At 49.7% G+C, this 12,860-nt stretch overlaps 4 protein-coding genes across 4 annotated transcripts; 3 read left to right on the top strand and 1 right to left on the bottom strand.

The window, feature by feature from the left end:
* Positions 1 to 4,935: 4,935 nt before the first annotated feature.
* APUU_50481A (C2H2-type zinc finger protein) lies at positions 4,936 to 5,661 on the top strand (the record flags this gene model as incomplete). Its single annotated transcript, XM_041705482.1, has 1 exon — positions 4,936 to 5,661. The coding sequence occupies one exon, from the start codon at positions 4,936 to 4,938 to the stop codon at positions 5,659 to 5,661; it is 726 nt and encodes a 241-aa protein (XP_041557964.1).
* A 1,342-nt stretch (positions 5,662 to 7,003) lies between these two features.
* On the top strand, positions 7,004 to 8,998 carry APUU_50480A (uncharacterized protein; the record flags this gene model as incomplete). The annotated part of the gene is made up of 2 exons (XM_041705481.1): positions 7,004 to 7,331; positions 7,407 to 8,998. 2 exons carry the CDS (start codon positions 7,004 to 7,006, stop codon positions 8,996 to 8,998), a joined length of 1,920 nt encoding a protein of 639 aa, XP_041557963.1.
* Positions 8,999 to 9,729: 731 nt separating this feature from the next.
* Positions 9,730 to 10,653, bottom strand: APUU_50479S (uncharacterized protein; the record flags this gene model as incomplete). Its single annotated transcript, XM_041705480.1, has 2 exons — positions 9,730 to 9,815; positions 9,846 to 10,653. 2 exons carry the CDS (start codon positions 10,651 to 10,653, stop codon positions 9,730 to 9,732), a joined length of 894 nt encoding a protein of 297 aa, XP_041557962.1.
* A 761-nt stretch (positions 10,654 to 11,414) lies between these two features.
* Positions 11,415 to 11,834, top strand: APUU_50478A (uncharacterized protein; the record flags this gene model as incomplete). The annotated part of the gene is made up of 2 exons (XM_041705479.1): positions 11,415 to 11,688; positions 11,743 to 11,834. 2 exons carry the CDS (start codon positions 11,415 to 11,417, stop codon positions 11,832 to 11,834), a joined length of 366 nt encoding a protein of 121 aa, XP_041557961.1.
* Between the last annotated feature and the right edge of the window lie 1,026 nt (positions 11,835 to 12,860).

Here is a 12,860-nt window from a genome sequence, read left to right as displayed (position 1 = left end):
CCCTTGTGCAGTGTGCGCCAATCGAACTGTCGCTGCGGCGCTGCGCCCTGGTAAAAAAATTGTTACCTAACATTGGCATACTCGGGGTTCTGGCATGGTACAAATCATTTCTAATTCCGGTTTTCGTGTGCACTGCTAAGAACTTGGCTTAGATGGGGCTGTCTCCAATTTCTATGAAAAGCTCGCTGGTCACTGGTCACTGGTCAGCCTTATGCCAACTCGCCAAGATGCACTGGACAGCGCCTCGAGAAATAGCGTCAGCCCCGTAAGCAGGGGTCGCACCTACTAACCACGAATGGAACATAGACGGCAGGACCATTCAGGTTCAAGTTGAGGGTCAGGGTCAGGGTCAGCCTTGGACTCAGGCTCAAACCCCCAAGGGTCGAAATCACAAGTACATTTACCGCACTTGTAATGGCGTCGATGCAGCAGTCCTGCAATGACAGCAAGCACTGCAGCGCCGCAAAAGAGTGCCGCAGCCAGGATACAGGACGACTACGATTCCCTTGCTCATCCATAAACAGGCCAGCACCCGATCAACCCGTCTCCATCGCGGCCAAGCAGACAAGATTGCCGAGACTCCAGGTTGAGATCAACATCTCCGGGCGAAACTTGGCGTCTCAGCCCTTTTTCGGGATTCCAGACACGGGCTCCACTGTTTTCAGGGACTTGGTCACTTGGATGCAGTTGGAGTTCCAGGCTGAAATATTAATCTCTGGGCTCGGCGGCTGCTAACCGAAGCCTGTGGACTGAAGGATTGGGTTAATCCAGGTTGAGGAGACAGGTTCATGAAATCCGATTCCTGGTGACGTCGACTTGGACCGAGGATAAGTGAAACTGTGCATTGCCCTTGTGAGGTAAAAGGGCTCGGAGAAATAAGCAATGACGGCAAATTACGCATAATTTGGGCGACTTGCTTTTCTCATAAAGTACCAGCCTCTTCGGTGTGTATGTTTTACAATCCATTACAGCTTGGGAAAGGTGACGTTAGGTGATGCTCCTCCTTTCATCGTAGTCGACTAGTTGTACGTACACCCGCGGCCCCAGGATGTTTATTTCCGAGCTAAGCTCCCGCTAGGATACGGCAAGAACGGCAAGAACACCTTATCGGAATTGAAATGAACGGAGCGAAGCAGGAGCAGCCTGTGTATTCGACGACTATTCGTACACAGACTGCGTAGCCTGAGGCCAGATCACCGAATTTTGTATCCATGGCGTGGTTCTCACCTGCTTACCGCTAACCAGATCAAGTCGATAACTCCGGATTCCCCTCAAAGCTAAGACTTGTTTAACTTTGAATTCACAGCCAGTCCTGAAATAGCTGAATACTTACTCATGTTATCTAATAATAATCACGTATGTCGCTAACTGGTAACCGCCGGCTTCACTGCCCCAAAGTCAGACCGTGGGAATAAATTCCATATATTATCCAATCATTAAATAAACGTACACTTAACTCCGTACTCTCCATCCACACAGCGGTTGTCAGTTTCCTGCCAACACCTCGGAACTTCGGCTCGATAGATACGTAATCAATCTGTCGGGGCCCCCCAAGCCACAGTCCAGAAAGGGCTCGACAGCCGACCCTTCAGGCTAAAAAAGCACGGAGAAAAGAAAGAAAATAATAATCTCGACTCTTGACTCGCCGGCCTGTATCCATTGGAATTTGGAAAAGCAGGGTGCGATCGAGCCACATTAGGCTGGTCTCAGCCGTTCCTTAGCCTTTCGCGGCTGGTTGCCGGCTCAGTTCAGGGTCTGCCAGTCCAAACTCCAGAACTCCAGTGTACGCCGTAAGCAAAGATCAACTTACGGAGCAATTATGAATAGTGGAATGATGACCGATGGATAGACAGAGTGAGGTCATTTTTCGTATCCTCCCATAGCACATCATGCATATCGTTATTATTCTCCATCCATCCAAACAGGCAGACACCAAAGGGTAAAGTATAACAGATTACCCGTTCTCCATATTCATCTGCAAAATGTGGGTAAACGCAGCCGAGTGCCAAACCTTGAATAGTCAATACTTATGGACCTTTCATAACTTATGCAGTAATACAGGGACTGTCGGGATCCGCTGGAACCGACACGGGCGGGGGAGAGTCAAAAAAAAGAGTTATGCCTTCGGTATTGTCACTATTGTGAACGTCGAAAGTTTGGGACGTTGGAACCAGATTTCTGCTTCTTTTCCACTAGCACGTACGCTTGCCCTCGTGCTAAAGCCTGGTTGCCAAAATAATAGCGAATGCGAATATTGCCCGAGCTTTGGTTCAGTCCAGTCCAGTCCGACTGTTCGACGGTGTTTCGTTAAATCCGAGGTCGGATTTTCCGGCGGGTTCCTGGATGGGAATTTACCGCCGGCGTCCAGCCCTCTTGTAGTTACGGTCAATACGCAGGGCAACAGCGGCGTACGTACTCAAAGATAAGGTCGGAGGAAACAACCTGAAACGGAGTCAGATCGAGGGAAACAGGCGAGGAAGAGGGGATATGTTTTGGTTGGTCTTGGATGTGAATCGGACGGTGGTTACAGAGTACAGACTACTGTACAGACTACAAACGACAGGCAGCTCAGGAGGGCTAATGCAGATTGAGCACCATCCGGCGGTTCAAACAGCGTGGTTAAAAGCTTGTCCACAGGGCTCTTCCGCGGAGCTAACTGGATCCCCCAGGGCGGCTTTACCGCGATGGGCAGGGATGGGCGAGGCCAGTCCCGTCTTGCTTGACTCGCCCTGAATCCCTTGATATAGCGTATCTTACTGTGTATTTGCGAAACACATATACCGGATCTGGACGGATCGCTGACTGCACTTGTTTCCAGCATTATTGGTCTTGGACTTTGGACTTGGAGTCTTGGACTTGATAGACTTTTGAGTATATTACCCTCTTTATCTCTGTAATCGCCGAATCGGCATCTTGTAAGTTGATTTGATTAAAAGAGGCTGCGTAGAACCCTGAGTCAAGACCACCCATGCGGACCGCTTACTCTTATACACAAAATGTTCCGTGATAATCGTCATCCAAGGATCGGGTGTTCTCTCATTGGCATTGCCGACCACGACCAAGCCTCTTGGAAGTTTGGAACCCAGGAGTCAGGACCCATGATCTGTCGTTGACTCGTCTCCATGCTCAACCAGGCCTTCCCTGTTGCCGTTTTTGAACTCACCGGCCGTTTCGGCGCTGTCCCCAGTGTAATTTATTATTACCATGATCACTACCTTATGCAGCAGGCTTCGTATATAGGCTTTCTCTTAATAGATGCTGACGACAAAAGACACGTACTAGGCAAGCGTCCACTGAGTTAGATCGAGCTTGTGGAGGGAAGCTAGGGTCCTGACTCCTGAAAGAGGGGTGTTTGGCGCCCTTCATGCCTTAGAGTAGGATAGCGATGGATCAGAATCATTGAGTATATGTGGCTGAGCGCCGCGTAGATTGATGCTATTCGACCAGAGATAGAACAGAGGCGCCGTACCACGTATTCGTTTCAAGGGCCCGAGGGGAGCAAGGCGACAAGTGGAGGGCACTAGCCTTTTGGTGGTGGGTGTACTTCGGAGATACTCTGCATGGAGAACCTGAAATGCTTACACTCACAGTACGTGGCCGCGGTCGTGGGTAAATTTGGAAGAAAAGGAGGTATTAATCGGAATTAATATCAAAGCCCCAAGGCTGAGAGAGATGCGCCGCTCATTGGCAGTCGGCGCTGACAGCGAGAAATGGGCGAATACTCAATGAAAATGCCTGGCAGGAGAGTGAGCGTGCCAGAGGCCAATGTGAAGCAGTGAAGAATTATGCTGCCTAGCGACCGCTCCACCCGAATGAAGCTCGAGTGACCGAGTCCACCACGGTGGGCTCGCAGACGAACTAAGGTGCACACTAACTCAAGCCCCGTTTCTCTCGGGCTTGATGGCCAGAGCTTCTGGAGAGACCCTGGAGTTTCAAGATGGATGCTTTTCTTATTTCTTCATCGATTTCCCTTCCGGTGCGATCTCATCCTGGCTGCTGCATCTCGCCCTCTGCTCTTTCACTCCTTGACTTCTCGCTCTCTCCCTCACTGACACTTCGCATATCCCATATCGCCTGTTCATGTATTAAGGCCTCTTTACCTCTCCACCATCCACCCTCTATCTATCAACGCCTTATCGTCACTTGGATAACCCCTCGAGTCTCGACTCTCAACCTCGCATCTTCAGCCGCTTGCTTGCTTGCTTTTCTGACTCTCGCACCTCTCTGGAAGACCTCTGCTCGAGTTTAATTACCTTCTGTCACCCACCACGTTTCTTTTTCCTCTTCCCGCCTGTTGAAACCCAGGACGATCGTCTCCTGGCCCAGTTTGCAATTGCCGTCTTCTTCAGGACTCGCTCTTTCTATTTCCTATTCCAGGTTCAACCAGGGCCCGCGAAGAAAAGACAATAAAGGCAATCCATTGCTGCACTGAGCCGTCTTGTCGACCTTCTGTCTCGGGGTCCTGATTCCAGCAGCTCCCCGCCGTCAGCACGACTGGACAATCCAGCCTGAATTCCTGAAAATCAGTTCGCCTGCCGACTTTATTGGAGGCCTGTCTATCCACTTTCGAAGCAAGAAAAGCTGCTCTCGATTTGTCCTGTCGGTTTGCTGCCAGATCCGCGCCCAGGTGCCTGTCTACAGATCGAAGGGCGCGTTACACGAACGAAACCACAAACATCGTCGAAGACAGCTGGTGTGTGTGCCCTCTTGCCTTTTATTTTCCTTGTCGTCGCTTTTCTTTTTCTCCCTCACCACTTTCCTCCTTTTTTTTTTGCTTCCTATACTCTGCTTGTAGAGTTTCTAAATACCACCACTCCTTTCCTACCAGTCGTTTGGAAGACTTCCAGCTGACTGTTTGACTTTAGGTTTACATCTCTCATTTTCCTTTTTTCTTTTTTTTTTCTTTTTTCCGCTCAGGCTTTCAGTGTCAAGGAAATGTCAAGGGCAAGTTTTGTGTCGATTTTGAACAACGATGACAACCCGGCATTCGCGGTTCGATCGGCTTACGGGGTACCCAAACATTATCCCACCTCTTCACATCACTATTCATTGGAACCTCCAGCAAGAGCCACGCCAGACTATCACTATGGCCGCACATACTCCGACTCCCCGTCACCGAGGGTAATGCGGCAACCCTTTGATCCTGTCACAGAGGCCACCCGGGCGACATCACCAGGTTCTTCAGATTGTTCTTCTTACGATTATGCTGCCAGCTCTGCAAGCTCATACCAGGCACACTATCCTAGCCGTCATGATTCTTACGCTTATCAACAACGCCCGGAAAAGCGTCTCAGCGGCAACTCCTTGGTGGAACCACCGTCTCCTCAAACATCGATTGCCAGCACCTCGAAAGAGTCTGTTGCACCAAAACCAGCTCGCAAAAACAAGTACCCTTGTCCATTCGCCGCCAGTCACGCCTGTACTGCTACCTTCACAACGTCAGGTCATGCAGCACGACACGGCAAAAAGCATACGGGAGAGAAGAGCGTGCACTGCCCGATTTGCAACAAGGCGTTTACCCGAAAAGATAACATGAAGCAACATATCCGGACGCATCGAACACATTCCGAAGACATGTCTTCCAACCCCTCGCAACGAAGTCCGGAAATGAGCCGGGAATGGACGACGACCAGGAGAAACAATCCTTTATACGATAACTAGACTTGGGATGTATGTGCTCGGAGATACGACAGTCTACGATGACACGAGGACGACGATCTCGATGTGAAAGCGGCAGTCACCACAACGGGGCTCCTTCCATATTGCCATCATGAAACATGATGAAGAATGGATGTCCAAGAGGATAAAGGTCCTCTTAAGACGCCCAGTGTAACCCCGGATGCCGATGAGACTGGTCCCAGCGCTCACTGTCCCTTCAAAAAGGCTTCAACCGAAGAGACTCCCGTGACTAAGACGGGGGTGACTGCTGAGCGGCACTTGGTGCTACGTCCTTTCTGCTCGCACTTATTTTTACTTCTTTGTTTTTCTTCTCCGCCGTCTGAGAATGACGGATAGAATTTGAATAGACTTATGCCCCCAGGCAAAAACGCACGACGTTGGTGTTGCGTCCATGTGGATTTTCTATTTTTCATTTCTCTTTTTCAAAGTTGTTTACTTTGTCATTGCATCTTCTGTTTCAATTTTACACCAAGACTTGCATGTATGTTATCAGCGTGTTTTACTTTTTTTTTTGCTTTTTATCTGTCATGAAAGGGCATAAAGGTCACGGGGCCGAATCGGCATGTACAATACCAGAGAGCGACGCTAGCAAAAGGGCTCATTTTCAAGCCCCAATCATATGATACCCAGAGGGTTTTATTGTCTTTGGATTTCAAGTCGCCGCCTCCTCACCTGAGTAAATTCGTAGAACCATGGAACAGGAGCCGGGGTAGAAGCTGGGCCTGGATCAGGAACCCGAGCGCCCCAAGGTTGGGCTTGATATAGTGGAGCTAATTTGACGCCTTATACTATAACCTCGATCAATTCAATATACCGTCGTACAACTGAAGTATTTTTTATGCTTTTGTGACTCGATACTCACCGACTTAGTCTTATGACATCATTGTCACCTGCACATAATAATAGCATCGAATATAGTCCAGAACATCATGATGGATTCAGGCTGCATTTTCCCTCCAGTCAGAGGCGTGATCGATTCACATTTTCTGGGTCTGATGACGGTCTTCCAGCTCTGGTCCTTCACGATCTCTCGCCCCGGAGAAGGCCGCCAGCCACAGAGGACCCAGTCAAGAACCTGGTGATTTGTGGCTTTAACGCAGCCTTTGCCCTGAAAGGACTTAAAGAAGTTACGTCAGAGTCAGTGACTGCGGCTGGTGCCCCCCGCCAACTCGCCACACTTAAAACACTTGCCTGTCTGCCTTATGACCTCTTCTCTTCATCCTCTCAGTCACGGCCGTCATTTCTTCTTCATGAATTACTGAGCCCATGACTTTCTCTTCTCTCATCTAATTCTTTCTCTGCCATCATCGCAATTTCAACAACCATGGCATATTACGACAGCCGACCACCATATTCGCCCCACGATCGCTACCCCCCGCCTGAATACTCCGAAGCCCCTTACCACTACGGTGGAAGCCACTCGACAGAAGTAATGCCACATGGCGCTGGCCCCGCCGGCGGAACCAGAGACTCATACTACCGCAACCACCCTGCAAGAGATGCATACGAATACGGATATGGCGACTACCCCCGAGACTCGAAGCGTTCACGCAAGGGCCGCCACAGAGCACACTCAGCAAGCGGGCGCTACGATGACCCGTACGATAATTATGAGCCCCACTCCCGCCGATCCAGACATCATGATGAACGACGTGCGTATAACCCTTTCCACTCTCCCGGTGGAATAAAAAGAAAGGTAAGACAGCACGAGGCTGACTTTCACTCAGGCGGACGTGATAAATATGCGTACTCTCCTTCAACAAGCCGCTCGCCACCCCGCCGCCGGCGATCCCTTTCCGAGCGTGCCCTCGGTGCGGTCGGTCTAGGAGGAGCTGCAGCTGCTACGGGTTCCAAGCACCGTGATAGTGATCGGGGCCGTTCTCGTGGTCGCCACCACAGGTCTTACTCGTATTCGCCTTCTCCGACCCGTCGAGGCCACGGTACCCGCGACAAGAATGAAGCACGTATCGCGCAAGCTGTCAAGGCCGCTGTGACTGCAGGTGCAGTCGAGGCTTTCCGTGCGCGCAAGGAGCCCGGTGACTGGTCCGGCCCAAAGGGCAAGCGTGTCCTCACTGCTGCGTTGGCTGCTGGAGGCACTGATGGGCTTGTCGATAAAAACCCCGACAGCCACTCCAAGCGCCATTTCATCGAGTCTACGCTTGCTGGACTTGCTACGAACCGGCTCGTCAACGGATCGCGCTCCCGTTCTCGTTCTCGACATGGGAGGCACTCCGGCTCCGGCTCTAAGAGCCACGGCGGGAAGACTAAGGACGCTGCTCTCATGGGTCTTCTAGCCACTGCTGGTAAAGAGGCTTATGATCGGTACCAGAAGTCCCATGACCGCTCACGCCCGCGTGACCGATCTGATTCGAGAGATGGTTATGATAGCTACGACTCTCGGCCTCGACCTAAGAAACGGAGCAAGAGTGTATCTGATTACATCAGCAAGGGAATAGCAGCCCTAGGCCTGGATGAAAAGAGCGATAAGGACAGGAGCGACAGGAGTGACAGGGATGATCGGCGCCGTCGTCACCATCGGTCCTCGCGCTACAATGACTACTCCGATGATGACCGGTACAGTGACGACGACTACTATCGCCGTCATCCAAGCCCGCCGCGAGCCAGGCATTCCAAAGATGTGAGTCGACCTTATTATATCCCCACATCGGGAGCCAGAAGTGACGACGGTTACGATCGCTCGGTTGTGGCACCATACCCGCGCCCTGGCTCCCGATCAGCAAACTATGAGCCACAGCACGATTCGAGGGAGAAGAAATGTTCTGACGCGAAAGATAGTATCGATGATCCAAAGAAATTGAAGAAACTCAACAAGGAGACATTATGGGCTACCGGCATCGCAGCCGCAGCAACCATCCACGCCGCCCACTCCCTAACCGAAAACATGGAAAAGCACAAAGAACGCAGTAAACAGCTTAAGGAGGGCGAGATATCAAAGGACCAAGCCCGCCACCGCCGCCGAAAAAACCAGCTTTCCGACGTCGCAAGTGTAGGCGTCGCAGCCCTAAGTATTCAGTCCGCCGTTCAAGATTGGAGGCATTTCGATGCAAAACGCCGCGAACGAGCCAGCGTGCACAAGGCTTGCAAAGAACGGTCCAAGTCTTTGTCGAAAGGCCATTCCAATTCGAATTCCAAGCACCACTCCGGACACTCTAGTTCTTCTCGACCGCAACGTGCCCAGAGCCTGAGCCACCGCCCTCCACGGACAGTTTATCCTGATGAAATTGAAGAAAATTGGTCTGTTCCTGATCGATCCAGATATTCTGTCAGTGGTGCGCGGTCTCCTGGGGTGTTGGTTTAAGAAAAAAAATTACATTTTCCATTTATCACCCGTCTGTCTCTTTCGTCCTTCTCGCCCTTCTTCATCGTGCTTGCATGATATGAAGCGGAACTGTATTGCAATTAATTATTTTCTTCTCCCTTCTTTACATGATTCATGATATATGGCAACCATATTCCCATACAATGACCTGACACGACTATGACAAAAATGACCTTATGACTGATCTCGTTTATGAGACAATTTATTTGCCCTATGAAATTGCTTGAATATTTTGATGATATGACATGATATGATAATGCCTGTGACACAGCACACGATGTTGTCTACTTAGCGATTCTGATATTTTCGGGTTTCACTTTTTTTTTTTTTTTTTTTACTCTAAACCTCTACGCTCGTTTTGTATGGTATGGTTACTACCTTACGTTACGCATATAGCAACTTGAGTTGTACACATAAAATGAATCTATAACGGCTTTTTTTCGCGCAGTATCTACTATGCTACACGTTTAACTGATTACATGCAACCATGATATACTGATAAATATAATTATGATGCACGCAGTCTCGGATGGAGCGGGTAGAAAACATGGATATTTCCTAGATAGAATGTCTTCACAGTCTGATACCAAACTGGCGAGACTAGCCCAATCTCAAGCAAATCGATCCAAAATGAAAGACAGAAGACAGGACAAACATACTTTATACTAGCACATACATAGCTATCCAGTCCTAAAATCCCAACATTAACATCAATCTTGCCTCTCCTCCCTCACCGGCGGCAGTGGCAAAGGCCCCAACTCATTTCTGCCCGCAAAGTATGACCTAGGATACTTGGCTGCAACTAGCGGCACCACCTTAGACTTACCACGCCCATTAAACGCGTCCCAGAGGTGTTTGAATTCCGGCCGAACGTTCTTCTTAAGCCTATTCGGGGATTTATCCTTCAAGCAAGCAATCATATTCAAACACATCTTGTCGAGATGCCCTTCATGATTAAGATACCGACACAGAAGGAATAGCACTGCGTCCGTGGACGAGTCTGGATTCAGGATTTTCACAGCGTATAGTGTGCTCCAAGGTCCACAGCCATTATAGGGCTGGCCGCGCGGCGGGATGCGTTCTGTGTCGGTCGAGAGGATCAAATGCGGGTGTGGATTCTCACTACCCGGGGCATTTGCAATAGCGAGGTCTTCTTTGGTTATACCGAACTCTTCATCACTCATCCACCAAAGAGTCTGTGACTTGCGGTGTAGAGAGAGGAGGTAATCTGCGCCATTAATATGGAAATGCGCTTCAGCGATACCGTGCCAGCGCGCGTATGCCCAGCCACGTCCGGCATACCCGGATTCGGGGTCAAGTACTGGCTTCGAGCCTGGATCTGGTCTCAATCTCCTCGCCTGGGCTCGTTCTCGCTCTTTGACAACGGGGTCGCCGCGGTCCGTTTTGAACTCGGCACAGTTGGGTCTATTGCAGGGCTGGTCGAACCCGGCGGATACGAGGTGATTGATTGCGTCTGTTATTTGACCATCTAGGATGGCGATGTCGACTTCTCCGGGGGTTTTCTCGTCTCCGAGTGTGTCGAGAGCTTGCCAGCCGATGGCGACGTATTTGATTTTGGCTTCGTCGAGGAGATAGGCCGTGTTGGCTGTTAGGAGCCTTGCGGTGTTGGGCATGGTGAAGAATGTCTTGAAAATACTAGTAAGAATGAGGTATATGGGAGAAAGGCTATCGAGGCAGGTCCATGCTAGTTGGCACTTCCTTTTATGCACTTGTCTCTTTCGTGAAGGAAGTTTAGTCGAGGTAGTGAATGAAGCAAGATGAAGGTGTTCTGAGCTGGGATAGTATATCTTCCCTTTATTTTTATCTTTGAAAGGGCGTGAAGTGAATAGTAACTGTTGAAAGGGATTGTGCCCGAGACACAGGCAGTTCTCAAACAGGAAGGAGCCCAGGGCTCCCGTCTGTTAGCATAAGCAGGGACTGTGCTCCATCAATAGCAGTATATCTCTAGATTGCCAATACGGATATGTATCGAGGTTCCCTTCAGAAGTTAGGCACTCCATCGCAGAATCCATGGCCATATCCACACGTCCGCTCATTATATACCGTCGGTACGGATGATGACATTCTAGGACCAGAACTCACTGTCAACAAATTTCGGCAGGAACGAAGAACCCTGATAGTTGCCTACTCTGTTCGTAGCATGGACATTGAATTGCAAAAACCGACTATTTTCGCAACAACATGCAACCTCACATACTCGATTGATCTGATGGACCGATTCGTTTCATCTGGCCTCTAGCCTTGCCCCAGACGCAGTGCGGCGCTTCTATGTGTCATCGGCCCCTTTAAAAGGCCCAATCAGGCGTTTTCCCTCGAGTACATTGAATTTCACAACCTCTCTCCTCTACTTTCGTCTTTCTATCTTGTTTGCGAAATGGCCGCTGATATCCCGGATCGCTCTGCCAACGCTGCACACGTTCGCCGCTTCATTACGGACGTGCTCGTATCAGACTACTACACGGACCCTAACTTTGCCAGTGAAACCGCGCGTGCATGGCGAATAGGCCGCGGTTCTGAGCTTCATGATGCAAAGCAGAAATACTTTGAAGACCTTTTTGGTGTCGAGATAGGATTCTGCCTGTATAGAAGTGTCCTTGAAGCGAGAGATGAGGAGTGGCAGAATTCCCGTATTGGCTTACTTATTAACTGTAAGTCTTGGCTTATAACCCTCATTGACTGACGGACTATCTTTGATGGTGAAGTGCTCATCTTACTCAGGGGGTGTCTTTCTGTCGCCCCTTTTGTCCTTTTGGATTTTATATCAGAATCGGCCCGCGTCTTCAGATACTCGTAAGTGAACTCTTGCGCAGTCTGGATGTTGTCAACCGCTTATTCCTTGGGTAGCCATGTTCACTCTCTTAATACACGGCGCGCTTCTGACAGGCCATGCCTGCCTGCGACCTAAGGGGAGCCATATAAGCCTGGTGATGGGCCTTGTTAGTTTTGGTGCTTACGTTCTGCTTTGGTCTAGGAGACAGTCATGTATACAACTGTGAAATCAACCACCTGCTGTATTACAAAGTGGTTATTCCTTAAATTACATGAAAGGCAGCAGCAGTAGTAGTAGTAGGCACTCACCGGCAACCAAAGTCTTACCCTGTCTGTTATATACTCACGACATTTCGCCGTGATTTTATCCTAAACTCGCGTCTTTTAAACTCAAGCGGCACCTACCCAGCCTCTTAATACCCAGCCTCTTAATTAATTTCTTGCATATCCGCCGTTCATCTTTGACTCGCAGTACATACGACCACAGGGTGTGGAAAACAGGGCTTCCCGTCCGCTCAGCCGTACTTAAGCCACACGCCGGCTGGTTAGTAGTATGGTGGGTGACCACATGCGAATCCCAGCTGTTGTATGTTTTTTGCTTTTCATTTATTTTTTATTTCCCGTCCGTCCCCAGTTGATCAATCAAGTAGACAGCAACAGTCAGGCTGTGTGGACTAACCTAACGCAAGCACAGATAAAAGTGGTGGTGGTCAATAGTGTCCAAGGGTTGTTTGATGCCTGAGACATCCGGGAGTTATTTCGAGGTTTAGTGAGGGCATACGCCAAATTCATCTTACGGTACCGGAGCTGATGACTGACAGCGTTCAGGTGCTTGATCTTTCTAAGTCGTGTCAGCCTTGCACTTTAATTAGAACTTGCACCATTGGGAATTGGCCCTTTTTTTGGAGAACATGGTCGTGGAGCGTGGGCGTAGGGCAGAATTGGATGTTTGGGATAAGCCACCCATAAGCAATCATATCCCTGAAGCTGTTTCGGGTTCCATACAAGTAATCATTACGAAGAATATTGAGAGTGTTTTAATTGCATTGCA

The sequence above is a fragment of the Aspergillus puulaauensis genome, chromosome 5 (assembly GCF_016861865.1).
Source record: "Aspergillus puulaauensis MK2 DNA, chromosome 5, nearly complete sequence".
Classification (NCBI taxonomy): domain Eukaryota; kingdom Fungi; phylum Ascomycota; class Eurotiomycetes; order Eurotiales; family Aspergillaceae; genus Aspergillus; species Aspergillus puulaauensis.
Note: the sequence above shows the minus strand (reverse complement) of the source record. Positions and strands in the feature narration are given on the sequence as shown.